Source organism: Coregonus clupeaformis, chromosome 23, assembly GCF_020615455.1.
Source record: "Coregonus clupeaformis isolate EN_2021a chromosome 23, ASM2061545v1, whole genome shotgun sequence".
In the NCBI taxonomy this organism is placed as follows: domain Eukaryota; kingdom Metazoa; phylum Chordata; class Actinopteri; order Salmoniformes; family Salmonidae; genus Coregonus; species Coregonus clupeaformis.
In genome coordinates this window covers 12050433-12065865 of record NC_059214.1, presented here as the reverse complement: position 1 = coordinate 12065865, position 15433 = coordinate 12050433, and the positions used below count along the sequence as shown (strand labels likewise).

General features: G+C 40.6%; 1 protein-coding gene across 1 annotated transcript in view; it reads right to left on the bottom strand.

Annotated features, from left to right (window-relative positions):
* The window catches only part of LOC121536215 (tomoregulin-2-like), a 185072-nt gene that overhangs the window by 156534 nt on the left and 13105 nt on the right, over nucleotides 1-15433 (bottom strand). The window contains exon 2 of the mRNA XM_045206416.1: nucleotides 3080-3189. Coding sequence (XP_045062351.1) covers nucleotides 3080-3189 — 110 coding nt within the window. The remainder of the gene's footprint in view (nucleotides 1-3079; nucleotides 3190-15433) is intronic.

The following is a 15433-nucleotide window of genomic DNA, read 5'->3' as shown; positions in this document are numbered from 1 at the left end:
TTGCAGATGCTAGTCTGCTCTGACGGTTGGGGGGAGAGATAGACTGGGGGCTGCTTGGCTTGCGCTTCTGCTCTTTAACTGGTTGGCAGTCTCCTCTTGATTAGGCTCCAGTGCAGTCGCCGGAGATAGGCTTTGCTGTAATGGTGTCTGACAGGCCAGCTAGAGCTGCCAAGGAGCTGCCACAGATGCTACCTTCCTGGGGAGAGAGCCCTGCCCAAGTCACCCTGCCCACTGCCTTGACTGAATAAGGGCAAAAGGCAACTTGGAGGCCTGACATTGCATGCATTTTCATGGTGTTAAATTAGGATGTTTGGGGGACTGGCTGGGTTGTGAGGGCTTTCTGCCTTGAGTGACAAATTTAGGATAATCTCTTTAGATCTCATCTTAATTTCTAAAATGGTCACATGAGTTAGTTGGGCTAATGCATCCACCAATATCTGACACTCACCATTGAGTTTACCCTACTAAACATTTTCCTATTACTACTACATGTTAATCTACAGCCCACCTATTACAGTAGCATTATGTCGTACACCAAAGGACTGCCCTTCTGGCCTTTTCCAGGACCTAAAACAGCATGGACACTAAAGGAGTGCCCATCTATCGACATTGCCCTTCAGTCAATCTGAATCAGCTCACAAAGACACAGCTCTGGGAGCTGCCTCCAGTGCTGTGCTCTTCTTTACACTGATTTGAATTGGCACAATTGCCATGCAAAGGTAGAAGTCAGTTTTGCATCTCACTATGACAGCATTTACATTTTAGTAATTTAGCAGACATTCTTATCCAGAGCGACTTACAGGAGCAATTAGGGTTAAGTGCCTTGCTCAACCGCATATCGACAGATTTTTCACCTTGTCAGTTCAGGGATTTGAGCCAGCAACCTTTTGGTTACTGGCACAATCTCTTAACCGCTAGGCTACCTGCCGTCCAAGGGAACTCTCAGAGGGCTTGCAGATCCAGAGAACCTCTACTAACCAAAAGGGTTCTTCTGTTGTCCCTTTTTGATTCCGGGTAGAACCGTTTTTGGTTCCAGGTAGAACAATTTTGGGTTCCAGGTAGAACCCTTTCGGGTTCCATGTAGAACCCTCTGTGGAAAGGGTTCTACCTGGAACCAAAAAGTGTCCCACCTGGAACCAAAAAAGGTTCTTCAAAGGGTTTTCCTATGGGGACAGTCAAAGAACCTTTCAGATTCTAGATAGCAACTCTTTTTCTAAGAGTGTAGAGCGAGAGGTAGAGAGGCAGGGGGTAGAAAGTCAGCTGGAGGGACGAGGAAGGGAGTGGAGGAACAGATAAGAGGAGTTTGATGGAAAGAAGAAGGAAGGGGAAGCAAGATATAGAGCAATGAACGGGAGATAAAACATATTCTATCATGTTTTATCCTATCAAATTCTCATTTCACATGTTAGTGATGATACCTGTCAAATGGCTGCTGAATGGGCATTCCGCCATTGAATAGCATCCATTGATTCTCGCAGATCAAACCGACTTCCTCCTCACAGCTATACTGTACGTAATCCCTCAGCGGCTTAAAGTGTGTGTGTGTGTCTTGTGTGTGTGTGTGTGTGGAGGCGTACACAGCCTCCCCCTATAAGATAATCATGTTTGCTGAATTACAGTGCTTAATGGAATAAAGACATTGCGGCTATTAGGTTTAAGCACATTGACATCAGGTCCCGTCCCATCCATACATACAGAGACACAGGATGCCACGGCGGGCCGTGACCCAAGGCCAAACCAGTATTAAGTCAGTATGAAATGAATACGGTGTGACCCGCTCCTTGCTATGCTTCACAGAGAGAGCTCTATCCCGAATGACATCCACTATCAGTGTGAGATCTCGGGGATGAGAAATGGAGAGGTAATGTCATTTATCTGTGCGCTTCTGCTAATGTTCGCTCCCAGGGAAGTACGAAATTGAGATTAAAGCAAACGACCGATCTAGTGTCGTCTGCCTAGAGCTTCGGCGCTGGGTGTGCTGATAAGCTCGTCGCATTGGACGAGAGGGTGTCGAGCTGAAAAGCATAAGGCATATCCTTATGCTTTATCTCAGTATCATCATTTACATGGGTAATATAAAGCATTATCGTTTGAATGAAGTAAAAGTAATACAAATATCTATCAATGGATGGCTGGTTTGATGCCTTTTTGTTATAGATTGGTAATAAACTGAACCATAAGCCGTCGTCAAGTACAGCATCATTCACTGGATTTATGTTACTAATGAGGGTATTTAAATCAGTTTTTTTTGTCAATGGCACTACCATCAATAAAGTGGAATGCATAAAACAGCCACCATGATTGAGAGTGACATTCGGTTTTATGAGAAGTGGTAAATTATGTCTTTACTATACATTGTAGTCCCCTCCCTCTTGATAGCTAGTGGGTGTTGGGGTCCATCCACCAATCACATTTCTGAGTGGAAGCACTGTAAGGATGTAGAAACACTGACTTGTGTATACGACAATAAAACACAAACATTTACAGGGACAATCAGCAGTTCAAACAATAACAAAGCCGTTAACAGCTGAGGGATGGTGCTGGAAAAGTTTTACCACTCTCAAATTCATAGACAGAGCAATGGATGCAAGGACTGACCATCCATGATATCAAAATAATGCTTTTAACCATGTTTTGAGGCTATATAATGTTTGTTTACAATTACATTGTTTATAAAGGAGTAAAATAAGCGTATTAAGTTATATATATATATATATATATATATATATATGCAGTATATATGATATGTTGGGGGTTATGATAGGGATAGACAGTTGAAATAAGTTAAACTAAGCTCATGACGCATTCATAAGTTATATTCTTCAAGAATCAATGGCTATATATCATGAATTTAAAAGTCCCAAAATAGATGTAGCAATCACAGATTTCCCCTTTAAATTGAATGTTTTGTACATTAAAATCCAACATCTTAATTTGAAAAACAACAAACTGGCAGTCCGCCATAAAATCCAACTCCAACCAAATGAGGTGGCAATAATGATCACTGCATATGAAAAGAAGAATATGCAACTTTTGCCCAAAACATTTTCTGAGAATAAAACATTGAACAATGTCTTACCTTGAAGTTGCAGATGCACGTCACTGTCTCTCCAATTCTCAAACACTCTCCGTCAAACTTGCAGGTGTTGGTGTCGCACAAGAAGAGGTCTGTGTCCCGGTCATCAAAACCTGCCATGTAAAAACACAAATAATAAAACGTTAGCTGAATGCATAAACATACTGAAGCAAAAGTGGGAGGTAGATTATTCCCCCAATGCAATTTTTTTTTCATTATGCCGATGAGTCCAAGGCCACGTCCCTAATGGCACCCTATTGTATACAGTGCACTACTTTTCAGAAGTGCCCAATAAGCCCTGGTCAAAAGTAGTGCACTATATAGGGAATATGGTCCCATTTGGTATGCATCCCAAATCTCTTAGCAGAGTCATTAGTGGTTGTGTTCAATTTGTATGTTTAGTGTTTATTACGATCTTTAGTAGCTCATTATACATTTAAAATAAAATAAAACAATGACACAAAATATTTTACATTTATCTATACAATCCCATTGAGATTAAACTTTTGTGAGAGAGACTTGGTAAACACAAGAACCGTCGGGATTTGATGCCTACCGAATGGCGCCAAGAACAGCTTTCTAAGGTCTACATTTTGAGCTGTGTAATAATCGCATTTAACATACAGTACCAGTCAAATGTTTGGACACACCTACTCATTCAAGGGTTTTTATTTATTTTTAAAATGTTCTACATTGTAGAATAAGAGTGACGACATCAAAACTATGAAATAACACATATGGAATCATGTAGTAACCAAAAAAGCGTTAAACAAATAAAAATATATTTTAAGACATGAAGGTCAGTCAATACAAAAACTTTCAAGAACTTTTAAAGTTTCTTCAAGTGCAGTCACAAAAATCATCAAGCACTATGATGAAACTGGCTCTCATGAGGACTGCCACAGGAAAGGAAGACCCAGAGTTACCTCTGCTGCAGAAGATAAGTTAATTAGAGTTACCAGCCTCAGAAATTGCAGCCCAAATAAATGCTTCACAGAGTTCAAATAAAAAACATTTCAAAATCAACTGTTCAGAGGAGACTGTGTGAATCAGGCTTTCATGGTCGAATTGCTTCAAATAAACCACTACTAAAGGACACCAATAAGAAGAAGCGACTTGCTTGGGCCAAGAAACACAAGCAATGGATATTAGACTGGTGGAAGTTCGTCCTTTGGTCTGGAGTCCAAATTGGAGATTTTTGGTTCCAACCGCCGTGTCTTTGTGAGATGCGGTGTTGGTGAACGGATGATCTCCGCATGTGTGTTTTCCACCGTAAAGCACAGAGGAGGAGGTGTTATGGTGTGTGGGTGCTTTGATGGTGACACTGTCTGTGATTTATTTAACCAGCATGACTAACACTGCATTCTGCAGCGATACGCCATCCCATCTGGTTTGCGCTTAGTGGGACAATCATTTGTTTTTCAACAGGACAATGACCCAACACACCTCCAGGCTGTGTAAGGGCTACTTGACCAAGAAGGAGAGTGATGGAGTGAACTGATGACCTGGCTTCCACAATCCCCCAACCTCAACCCAATTGAGATGGTTTGGGATGAGTTGGACCGCAGAGTGAAGGAAAAGCAGCCAACAAGTGCTCAGCATATGTGCGAACTCCTTCAAGACTGTTGGAAAAGCATTCCTCATGAGGCTGGTTGAGAGAATGCCAAGTGTGTGCAAAGCTGTCATCAAGGCAAAGGGTGGCTGCTTTGAAGAATCTAAAATATAAAATATGTTTTGATTTGTTTAAAACTTTTTTGGTTACTACATGATTTCATATGTGTTATTTCATAGTTTTGATGCCTTCACTATTATTCTACAATGTAGAAAATTGTAAAAAATAAAGAAAAACCCTTGAATGAGTAGGTATGTCCAAACTTTTGACTGGTACTGTATACCATCAAAAAAGAAAGCAAAGTCAATTGGAAAAACAATTGAATGACTGAACAAATGTTTTTGCTGTCTTCCATTAGCCATGCTACATTTTGAAACAGAGTCTTTCTTTGTCTTTAGGGAAGTAAGTTCTGTCTGGCTTTACATAACAAGGTTGGCACTGCATCTGCATCCCAAATGGCACCTAAAAGTAGTGCAATGTATAGGGAATAGGATGACATTTTGGATTTGATCCAATTCAGTCTGAATTAGGCAGTCACATGGGCACGAGGCGCGACAGAAAGCTCCGGGCTATTATTCTACCTGAGCCCATTGCTTACAAATAGCACCCACATATCAAAGTGGTTTTAAAGTGTCCATTCGAAATCAAGAAGCCTTAGTATTTTATACAAAACAAAAACACAAAAAGAGTGCTATTATTGCCACAATTTCATACTTATGCATTAAATGTACAATGTCATGGTTTCTAAAATTCATTCCACAATTCTAATTTCGAAATCTGCATGTAAATGCAAGCAGGAGCATATCATTAAGTAAGTTCCATGCTCCATACTATTTGGCCTATAATATAGGCTAAGGAATGGCATATTTTAACATAATACTGAATATAATGTATTTACTTCCCATTTTCATCAGATATGTGGTGAGACTAGGGCTGTGGCGGTCATGGAATTTTGTCAGCCTGTGATTGTCAAGCAACTAACTGCCGGTCTCACTGTAATTTTCTGTTAATAAACATAAACATATTTAGCATCTCCTGGCTTCCACGCATAGCCTACAAGCCACTGATGCAGAACTTTGGAACATCTACATTTTAAATCCATGTAATATAGCCTACACCATCATAATAAATCCATAATTTATTTTCGACAGGTCTAAGAAACATGATATGAAGAAAATGTAGTATTTTCAGAAGAACATAATAGCATACTCTGAGTTGTCCTTCTGTTAAGCCCTGATCTGTCTATGCCATATGGCTGTGGGCTACACTAGTTCATTTGGCAGACAGGATTTGCTTACAATTCCGTGGCATTATTTTACATAATTTTATAGTATGAAGAATACAATTGAACAAAGCTGAATAAAATAGAAAGGATATTTTCTCCAAATGATTTGAGGGAGTGCGCACATACGGTTATTCTGTGTTGAGCGGTTAACAAAGAAACAGGTACTCCGATATGCTTAATTTAGAGTTATTTATGTAACTTTAGTTGTGATATACAGTGAGGGAAAAAAGTATTTGATCCCCTGCTGATTATGTACGTTTGCCCACTGACAAAGAAATGATCAGTCTATAATTTTAATGGTAGGTTTATTTGAACAGTGAGAGACAGAATAACAACAAAAAAATCCAGAAAAACGCATGTCAAAAATGTCATAAATTGATTTGCATTTTAATGAGGGAAATAAGTATTTGACCCCCTCTCAATCAGAAAGATTTCTGGCTCCCAGGTGTCTTTTATACAGGTAACGAGCTGAGATTAGGAGCACACTTAACGGTGAGGAATCAGCCCAGAACTACACGGGAGGATCTTGTCAATGATCTCAAGGCAGCTGGGACCATAGTCACCAAGAAAACAATTGGTAACACACTACGCCGTGAAAGACTGAAATCCTGCAGCGCCCGCAAGGTCCCCCTGCTCAAGAAAGCACATATACAGGGCCGTCTGAAGTTTGCCAATGAACATCTGACTGATTCAGAGGAGAACTGGGTGAAAGTGTTGTGGTCAGATGAGACCAAAATCGAGCTCTTTGGCATCAACTCAACTCGCCATTTTTGGAGGAGGAGGAATGCTGCCTTTGACCCCAAGAACACCATCCCCACCGTCAAACATGGAGGTGGAAACATTATGCTTTGGGGGTGTTTTTCTGCTAAGGGGACAGGTAATTTTCACTGCATCAAAGGACGATGGACGGGGCCATGTACCGTCAAATCTTGGGTGAGAACCTCCTTCCCTCAGCCAGGGCATTGAAAATGGGTTGTGGATGGGTATTCCAGCATGACAATGACCCAAAACACATGGCCAAGGCAACAAAGGAGTGGCTCAAGAAGAAGCACATTAAGGTCCTGGAGTGGCCTAGCCAGTCTCCAGACCTTAATCCCATAGAAAATCTGTGGAGGGAGCTGAAGGTTTGAGTTGCCAAACGTCAGCCTCGAAACCTTAATGACTTGGAGAAGATCTGCAAAGAGGAGTGGAACAAAATACCTCCGGAGATGTGCGCAAACCTGGTGGCCAACTACAAGAAACATCTGACCTCTGTGATTGTTAACAAGGGTTTTGCCACCAAGGACTAAGTCATGTTTTGCAGAGGGGTCAAATATTATTTCCCCCATTAAAATGCAAATCAATTTATATCATTTTTGACATGCGTTTTTCTGGATTTTTTTGTTGTTATTCTGTCTCTCACAGTTCAAATAAACCTACCATTAAAATTATAGACTGATCATGTCTTTGTCAGTGGGCAAACGTACAAAATCAGCAGGGTATCAAATACTTTTTTCCCTCACTGTAAATGTTGGGCTATATGTTTAGATTTTTTATACATTCTAAGGCTGCAACTCTATTGATCATTTGAAAAAAGTTGCATGAAAGGCATGAGCTCTGCTTTGTTTTTTCGTGCAGGCTGTACACACTTAATCAGTCTCTCATTCACAATTTGACTAGCACTTGATAATGCCTTGAATTTCCTGGCGGCATCCCCTTTGTGTGGCCGTTATGTCCCCTAACAAAATCAATGCCTGTGGCCGTTGTGCCCTTGGGCTGAATATAATAATTATAATTCCCCTCTCCCGGATGCGTGCTCTGAAGCAACTATCACTCACATGGCTCTCCATCACGTGATCGGGTCTTTCTCCCCCATAGTACAAAAGTTCACCTATTCTATTCTGTGCGAGAAATAAATATTCCAAACATAGTCTGGGACAGTTGTGGGATGCGATAGATCCCAAATTAATACTACCACTAGCATAAAAAAAAAAAAAAATTAAGCAATTAGGCTGACTCAACAGATCAGAACGTTTAGCTTAAAATGCAGAGAGATGAGTTCGGATTGGGCTGCCATGTAGCAAGTTCTGTCTATAACATGAGCTGTTCAGTATGTGCATTTAATCCTTTCTAACGCTGCTTTTTTTTTAAAGATATCATGTAGTAGAGCTGCAATTGTGTTGCTCTCCACTTTCTGCAGGACCGAGTTTTGAAATCAGTGGAATGCACAGTGGAATTAGAGTATAATAGCTAAGGAGATGGATAAAATTCTGGTGTTTGATTGCAAATATGCAGACGGAGTCGAAAAGAGAACACACAGAAGGCTGTTGTATAAAACGCTGGTGTACGGATTACATCTTCAAACTAAGGCAACCATGGCATCCGTGACAGAGAGGGAGAAGTGTCCATCCATGTATACGGGTAAGATAGTCTAGCTAGCTACATTTTCAGATATTACACGTTTCTAATTTAGTCAGAAAGCCGTTTTCATTTCAAGTTAAAGCATACTGTTAGCTAGCAAGCTAACATTGATCCTGGTTGGTTAGCTACCTGCAGATTCATGCAGGGTAGTAATGTTATGAGTTGGGATTATGGTTCGTTGTTTAGCTAGCTAGCTACATGTCTAAACAAAAGACTCCACTATGCAAGTAACCATTTCAATAGAATATTCATGATGTCACTGCGACAATTGTCAATAGACGTAGCTGGTAAATTCGCTCTGGCTATCTAATCCAATTTCAGAGCACTCGTCTGAGTGTGCCAGACAAATTCATGAATGCTCAACACCCATTGAATATGGCTGGTGTCTTGAACTCTTTGGTTGTTTTGTACATGGCCTCATGTGAATCCTTAAAGAGCTGGGTGGGGCTAAAGCTTAAGAGGGTATGAACGATGCTGAATGGGTGTAGACAAAGAAGAGCTCTCCAGTAGGTGTACCAAAACATTCAAGGACCATTTTCTCCAAAGTGAGGTTACAAGTTTATCAACATTCAAAGCAGAATTACTTTCCCATTGTTCCTCAACTGTAGTGTATGATATACCATGTTCTAGCTCTGAGTCTCTACTTTTATCCAATGTAAAAAACACAATTTCAAATGTTGCTACATAATACCGAATCGAAACGGTCGGTCACAAATGCCCACTTAAAGGGATACAACACTGCAAAATCAAACTTGTCAGACTTTTCATACCATGGGAGGGTTCTAAAGTCCGGCAGTGTTCATATCTCACAGTATTTATGGCAAATACAGCAGGCTATCCAGAATAACCTCAGCATTCTTGACTCCCAGAAGGAATGGGAAAAATGGCAAATAGCTAATTTCAACAAAATAGCCCTAAAATACCCTACATCTTGAAATTTGCAAGTATCCATTATCACCACAGAAACACTCCTTTGCAATATAAACTTGACTCACGCGCAAATATGGAGCTATTTCTCTTCTACCGTTGACAGAAAACAATTGGCCTAAATCACTTCAAGTTGTGTTTTCTTGGGTAATATGATAGTAAATACATGGCATGCAAATTGAATAACGATTTACTAAGCAGGTGTCAGATGTGACACATGAGCAGTGACCCAAGAGGTTAGAGAGGTAATTTCTCATACCTGTCAAAAATAGCTCTGGGAATGCTGCCTTTAGAAATTGTACCACATTATCATCAATAATCATCATAAATATATAACTGAGTGTAGGAGTACTGTACATGTTTATGTACAGCAGCGGTACTTAACTACTATTTGAGAAGGTCTGGTCACACAAATGTCCTATGTGGCAAAGGTTTAAATGGATATTGTCATTTATCGCAACCCATGCAACCCCAAACTGTTTACACCTCTCTTGTTTGTGGAGAGAAATGTCCTGCAATTCAAAAAATTTTAACTGGACTAACTGGACATTTCTGACAGGTTATAAATAGCTCTCTAAGTTAATTCAGTGAATGACATAACAAGAGGAAATCTAATTTAGAAATTGCACCTTGTGCATTCTACTATTACAACTCTCAACAGCAGTAAGAAATGTGGGACCCGCGGTCCGAACTGAACCCGTTCTGGGTCCGCCTGTTGAGTATGGCTGATATACAGTATAAACATATTAAACAGACAAATGAATTGCAGAAATGTGTGTTCAATTTGTAGAAAATACAACAAAGCAGCATGACATTTTTCAATTCCTTTGAACTGTCTGCAGCACAACATTTTGAAAGATAAATACATTACATTTTGAAAGATAAAGATTTCCAATACACTTAGGGAGTAATTACTACACTCCAATTGTTGACTGTAAATGTTTTGAAATAGTAAATGTCATATGAAAAGACACAAAAGCAGTAACAATCAATCTAAGATAAAGGTAAACCCCACTGTGGGTTTACTCAGAATGTTTCGCTGTATTTTAAGGACAGGTGTAGTTACAGTGGGGGAAAAAAGTATTTAGTCAGCCACCAATTGTGCAAGTTCTCCCACTTAAAAAGATGAGAGAGGCCTGTAATTTTCATCATAGGTACAAGTCAAATATGACAGACAAAATGAGAAAAAAAAATCCAGAAAATCACATTGTAGGATTTTTTATGAATTTATTTGCAAATTATGGTGGAAAATAAGTATTTGGTCAATAACAAAAGTTTCTCAATACTTTGTTATATACCCTTTGTTGGCAATGACACAGGTCAAACGTTTTCTGTAAGTCTTCACAAGGTTTTCACACACTGTTGCTGGTATTTTGGCCCATCCCTCCATGCAGATCTCCTCTAGAGCAGTGATGTTTAGGGGCTGTCGCTGGGCAACACGGACTTTCAACTCCCTCCCAAAGATTTTCTATGGGGTTGAGATCTGGTGACTGGCTAGGCCACTCCAGGACCTTGAAATGCTTCTTACGAAGCCACTCCTTCGTTGCCCGGGGGTGTGTTTGGGATCATTGTCATGCTGAAAGACCCAGCCACGTTTCATCTTCAATGCCCTTGCTGATGGAAGGAGGTTTTCACTCAAAATCTCACGATACATGGCCCCATTCATTCTTTCCTTTACACGGATCAGTCGTCCTGGTCCCTTTGCAGAAAAAACAGCCCCAAAGCATGATGTTTCCACCCCCATGCTTCACAGTAGGTATGGTGTTCTTTGGATGCAACTCAGCATTCTTTGTCCTCCAAACACAACGAGTTGAGTTTTTACCAAAAATTTCTATTTTGGTTTCATCTGACCATATGACATTCTCCCAATCCTCTTCTGGATCATCCAAATGCACTCTAGCAAACTTCAGACGGGCCTGGACATGTACTGGCTTAAGCAGGGGGACACGTCTGGCACTGCAGGATTTGAGTCCCTGGCGGCGTAGTGTGTTACTGATGGTAGGCTTTGTTACTTTGGCCCCAGCTCTCTGCAGGTCATTCACTAGGTCCCCCCGTGTGGTTCTGGGATTTTTGCTCACCGTTCTTGTGATCATTTTGACCCCACAGGGTGAGATCTTGCGTGGAGCCCCAGATCGAGGGAGGTTATCAGTGGTCTTGTATGTCTTCCATTTCCTAATAATTGCTCCCACAGTTGATTTCTTCAAACCAAGCTGCTTACCTATTGCAGATTCAGTCTTCGCAGCCTGGTTCAGGTCTACAATTTTGTTTCTGGTGTCCTTTGACAGCTCTTTGGTCTTGGCCATAGTGGAGTTTGGAGTGTGACTGTTTGAGGTTGTGGACAGGTGTCTTTTATACTGATAACAAGTTCAAACAGGTGCCATTAATACAGGTAACGAGTGGAGGACAGAGGAGCATCTTAAAGAAGAAGTTACAGGTCTGTGAGAGCCAGAAATATTGCTTGTTTGTAGGTGACCAAATACTTATTTTCCACCATAATTTGCAAATAAATTCATAAAAAATCCTACAATGTGATTTTCTGGATTTTTTTTCTCAATTTGTCTGTCATAGTTGACGTGTACCTATGATGAAAATTACAGGCCTCTCTCATCTTTTTAAGTGGGAGAACTTGCACAATTGGTGGCTGACTAAATACTTTTTTTCCCCACTGTATGTGTCAATATCTAATGACAATGTCTCAGAGGATAAGGGGATAGCTTGTGACAACTAGTTTCTACAGCTTGTGGGGTGTAGTGGTTTCATTGCTGGTGAGCGCACCTGCAGTGCAGTCTGCATTTATTTGTTAATGAATAGGGGCCAAAAAGTCAAATAGATACCAGATACGAATACAGACTCAAGAGCTGTGCTTTCCGGACCGTCAGACACAAAAAGCAATAGTCACAGTCTTAGCGTTGACAAAATCAGAGAAATTACTAGATAGTCACAGAGCTATAACCAGTCAAAGACTAAAATACACAGTCAGAGCTACAGACTGCCAACATCTAGGACATTTATTAGTGAAGCCTGAAAGCTTCTTGTGTTCTCACTTCTAGGCTGAAAGTATTGCAATCCAGTTCTGAGAAGTTACAGATGTAACCAAGAACAGAGGCAAGGGTGGGTGAAAAACGTGTGTTTTGACAATTAATCTCATCAGTGGTGTAATGGTACCTGGAGACGTGGGTATACTATTATCTTGCCAAAAATGTCCCAAACAGCCTCCCCGGCGAAGGAAAAGCGCCCTGTGTGAATAATTCTATGACAGTGACATTCACTCTGAATTACCTAAAATTATAAATCCCATATTGGTCTTTCACAGTCAGGCATATCCAAGATGTCTATTGAAATAGAGAAATTAGGCTGTCAACTGAGTCAGAAATTCACATATTTTCCCAATTTGTTTCAGGTTTTCACTCTCAAAGTTTCACTTTGTAATAGAAAAACAACAACAGATGTTTTAAGTCCAGAACAATGCTTAAACCACATTAGGAGACCACTTTTGAGGTCTGGGAATAATCAAATAAATATTTTCAGGTGTAGTTACCATTTAATTCAACTGGGGCAGGCAACTAGCACTGTTTGGTTAGCGGTGTTTCTGTAGCGCACATGAGATGGAGTTTGCAAAACATATGGCAATTGGATTGATGCAAATAATCATATCATACTGCCAGGTAGGCATAGGTTACTTTGTAGCTACACTGAACAAAAACATAAATTCAACATGCAATAATTTCAAAGGTTTAGTTACAGTTCATATCAGTCAATTGAAATAAATGCATTAGGCCCTCTAATCTATGGACTTCACATGACTGGGAATACAAATATGCATCTGTTGGTCACAGATACCTTACAAAAACAAGGTAGGGGCGGGGATTACAAAACCAGTCAGTATCCAGTGTGACCACCATTTGCCTCATGCATGAAACCGGGATTCATCTGTGAAGAGCACACTTCTCCAGCGTGCCAGTGGCCATCGAAGGTGAGCTAATGCCCACTGAAGTCGGTTACGCCGCCATAACTGAAGTCAGGTCAAGACCCTGGTGAGTATGACGAGCATGCAGATGAGCTTCCCTGAGACGGTTTCTGAAAGTTTGTGCAGAATTTCTTCGGTTCCGCAAACCCACAGTTTCAGCAGCTTTCCGGGTGGTTGGTCTCAGACGATCCTGCAGGTGAAGAAGCCAGATGTGGAGGTCCTGGGCTGGCGTGGTTACATGTGGTCTGTAGTTGTGAGGCCGGTTGGACGTATTGCCAAATTCTCTAAAACGACATTGGTAGAGAATGACCATTCAATTCTCTGGCAAAAGCTCTGGTGGACATTCCTCACATTCTTGCTATGCCACACCTGTCAGGTGGATGGATTATCTTGGCAAAGAAGAAATGCTCACTAACACCAAAATGTTTGCAAAATAAGCTTTTTGTGCATATGTCAAATTTCTGGGATCTTTTATTTCAGCTCATGAAACATGGGACCAACACTTTACATGTTGCGTTTATGTTTTTGTTCAGTGTAATTAACATTTTTGGAAAAGCCTTTACATCTAGGTTAACAGAAGACGGTTAGGCCTATCCTTAGCATCGATATATTTTTCCTGTTCCTTCATTGTTTGAAACCTGGATGTTTTACTTAATATTAAGAGGCATGCTTCAAAGTACACTACCAGTCAAAAGTTTGGACACACCTACTCATTCAAGGGTTTTTCTTTATTTTTTTACTATTTTCTACATTGTAGAAAAATAGTGAAGACATCAAAACTATGAAATAACACATATGGAATCATGTAGTAACCACAAAAGTGTTAAACAAATCTAAATACATGTTATATTTGAGATTCTTCAAATAGCCACCCTTTGCCTTGATGAAAGCTTTGCACACTCTTGGCATTCTCTCAACCAGCTTTACCTGGAATGCTTTTCCAACAGTCTTGAAGGAGTTCCCACATATGCTGAGCACTTGTTGGCTGCTTTTCCTTCACTCTGCCGTCCGACTTCCAAACCATCTCAATTTGGTTGAGGTCGGGGGATTGTGGAGGCCAGGTCATCTGATGCAGCACTCCATCACTCTCCTTCTTGGTAAAATAGCCCTTACACAGCCTGGAGGTTTGTTGGGTCATTGTCCTGTTGAAAAACAAAATGATAGTCCCACTAAGCCCAAACCAGATGGGATGGCGTATTGCTGCAGAATGCTGTGTTAGCCATGCAGATTAAGTGTGCCTTGAATTCTAAATAAATCACAGACAGTGTCACCATCAAAGCACCCCCATAACATAAGACCTCCTCCTCTGTGCTTTACGGTGGAAAACACACGCGGAGATCATCTGTTCACCCACACCGCGTCTGACAAAGACACGGCGGTTGGAACCAAAAATCACCAATTTGGACTCCAGACCAAAGGACAAACTTCCACCAGTCTAATGTCCATTGCTCGTGTTTCTTGGCCCAAGCAAGTCTCTTCTTATTATTGGTGTCCTTAAGTAGTGGTATCTTTGCAGCAATTAGACCATGAAAGCCTGATTCACACAGTCTCCTCTGAACAGTTGATGTTGAGATGTGTCTGTTACTTGAACTCTGTGAAGCATTTATTTGGGCTGCAATTTCTGAGGCTGGTAACTCTAATGAACTTATCTTCTGCAGAAGAGGTAACTCTGGGTCTTCCATTCCTGTAGAGGTCCTCATGAGAGCCAGTTTCATCATAGTGCTTGATGGTTTTTGCGACTGCACCGTATTGACTGACCTTCATGTCTGAAAGTAATGATGGACTGTTGTTTCTCTTTGCTTATTTGAGCCGTTCTTGCCATAATATGGACTTGGTCTTTTACCAAATAGGGCTATCTTCTGTATACCCCCCCCCCCCCCTACCTTGTCACAACACAACTGATTGGCTGAAACACATTAAGAAGGAAAGAAATTCCACAAATTAACTTTTAGGAAGGCACACCTGTTAATTGAAATGCATTCCAGGTGACTACCTCATGAAGCTGGTTGAGAGAATGCCAAGAGTGTGCAAAGCTGTCACCAAGGTGAAGGGTGGGTATTTGAAGAATCTGAAATAGAAAATATATTTTGATTTGTTTAACACTTGTTTGGTTACTATGTGATTCCATACGTGTTATTTCATAGTTTTGATGTCTTCACTATTATT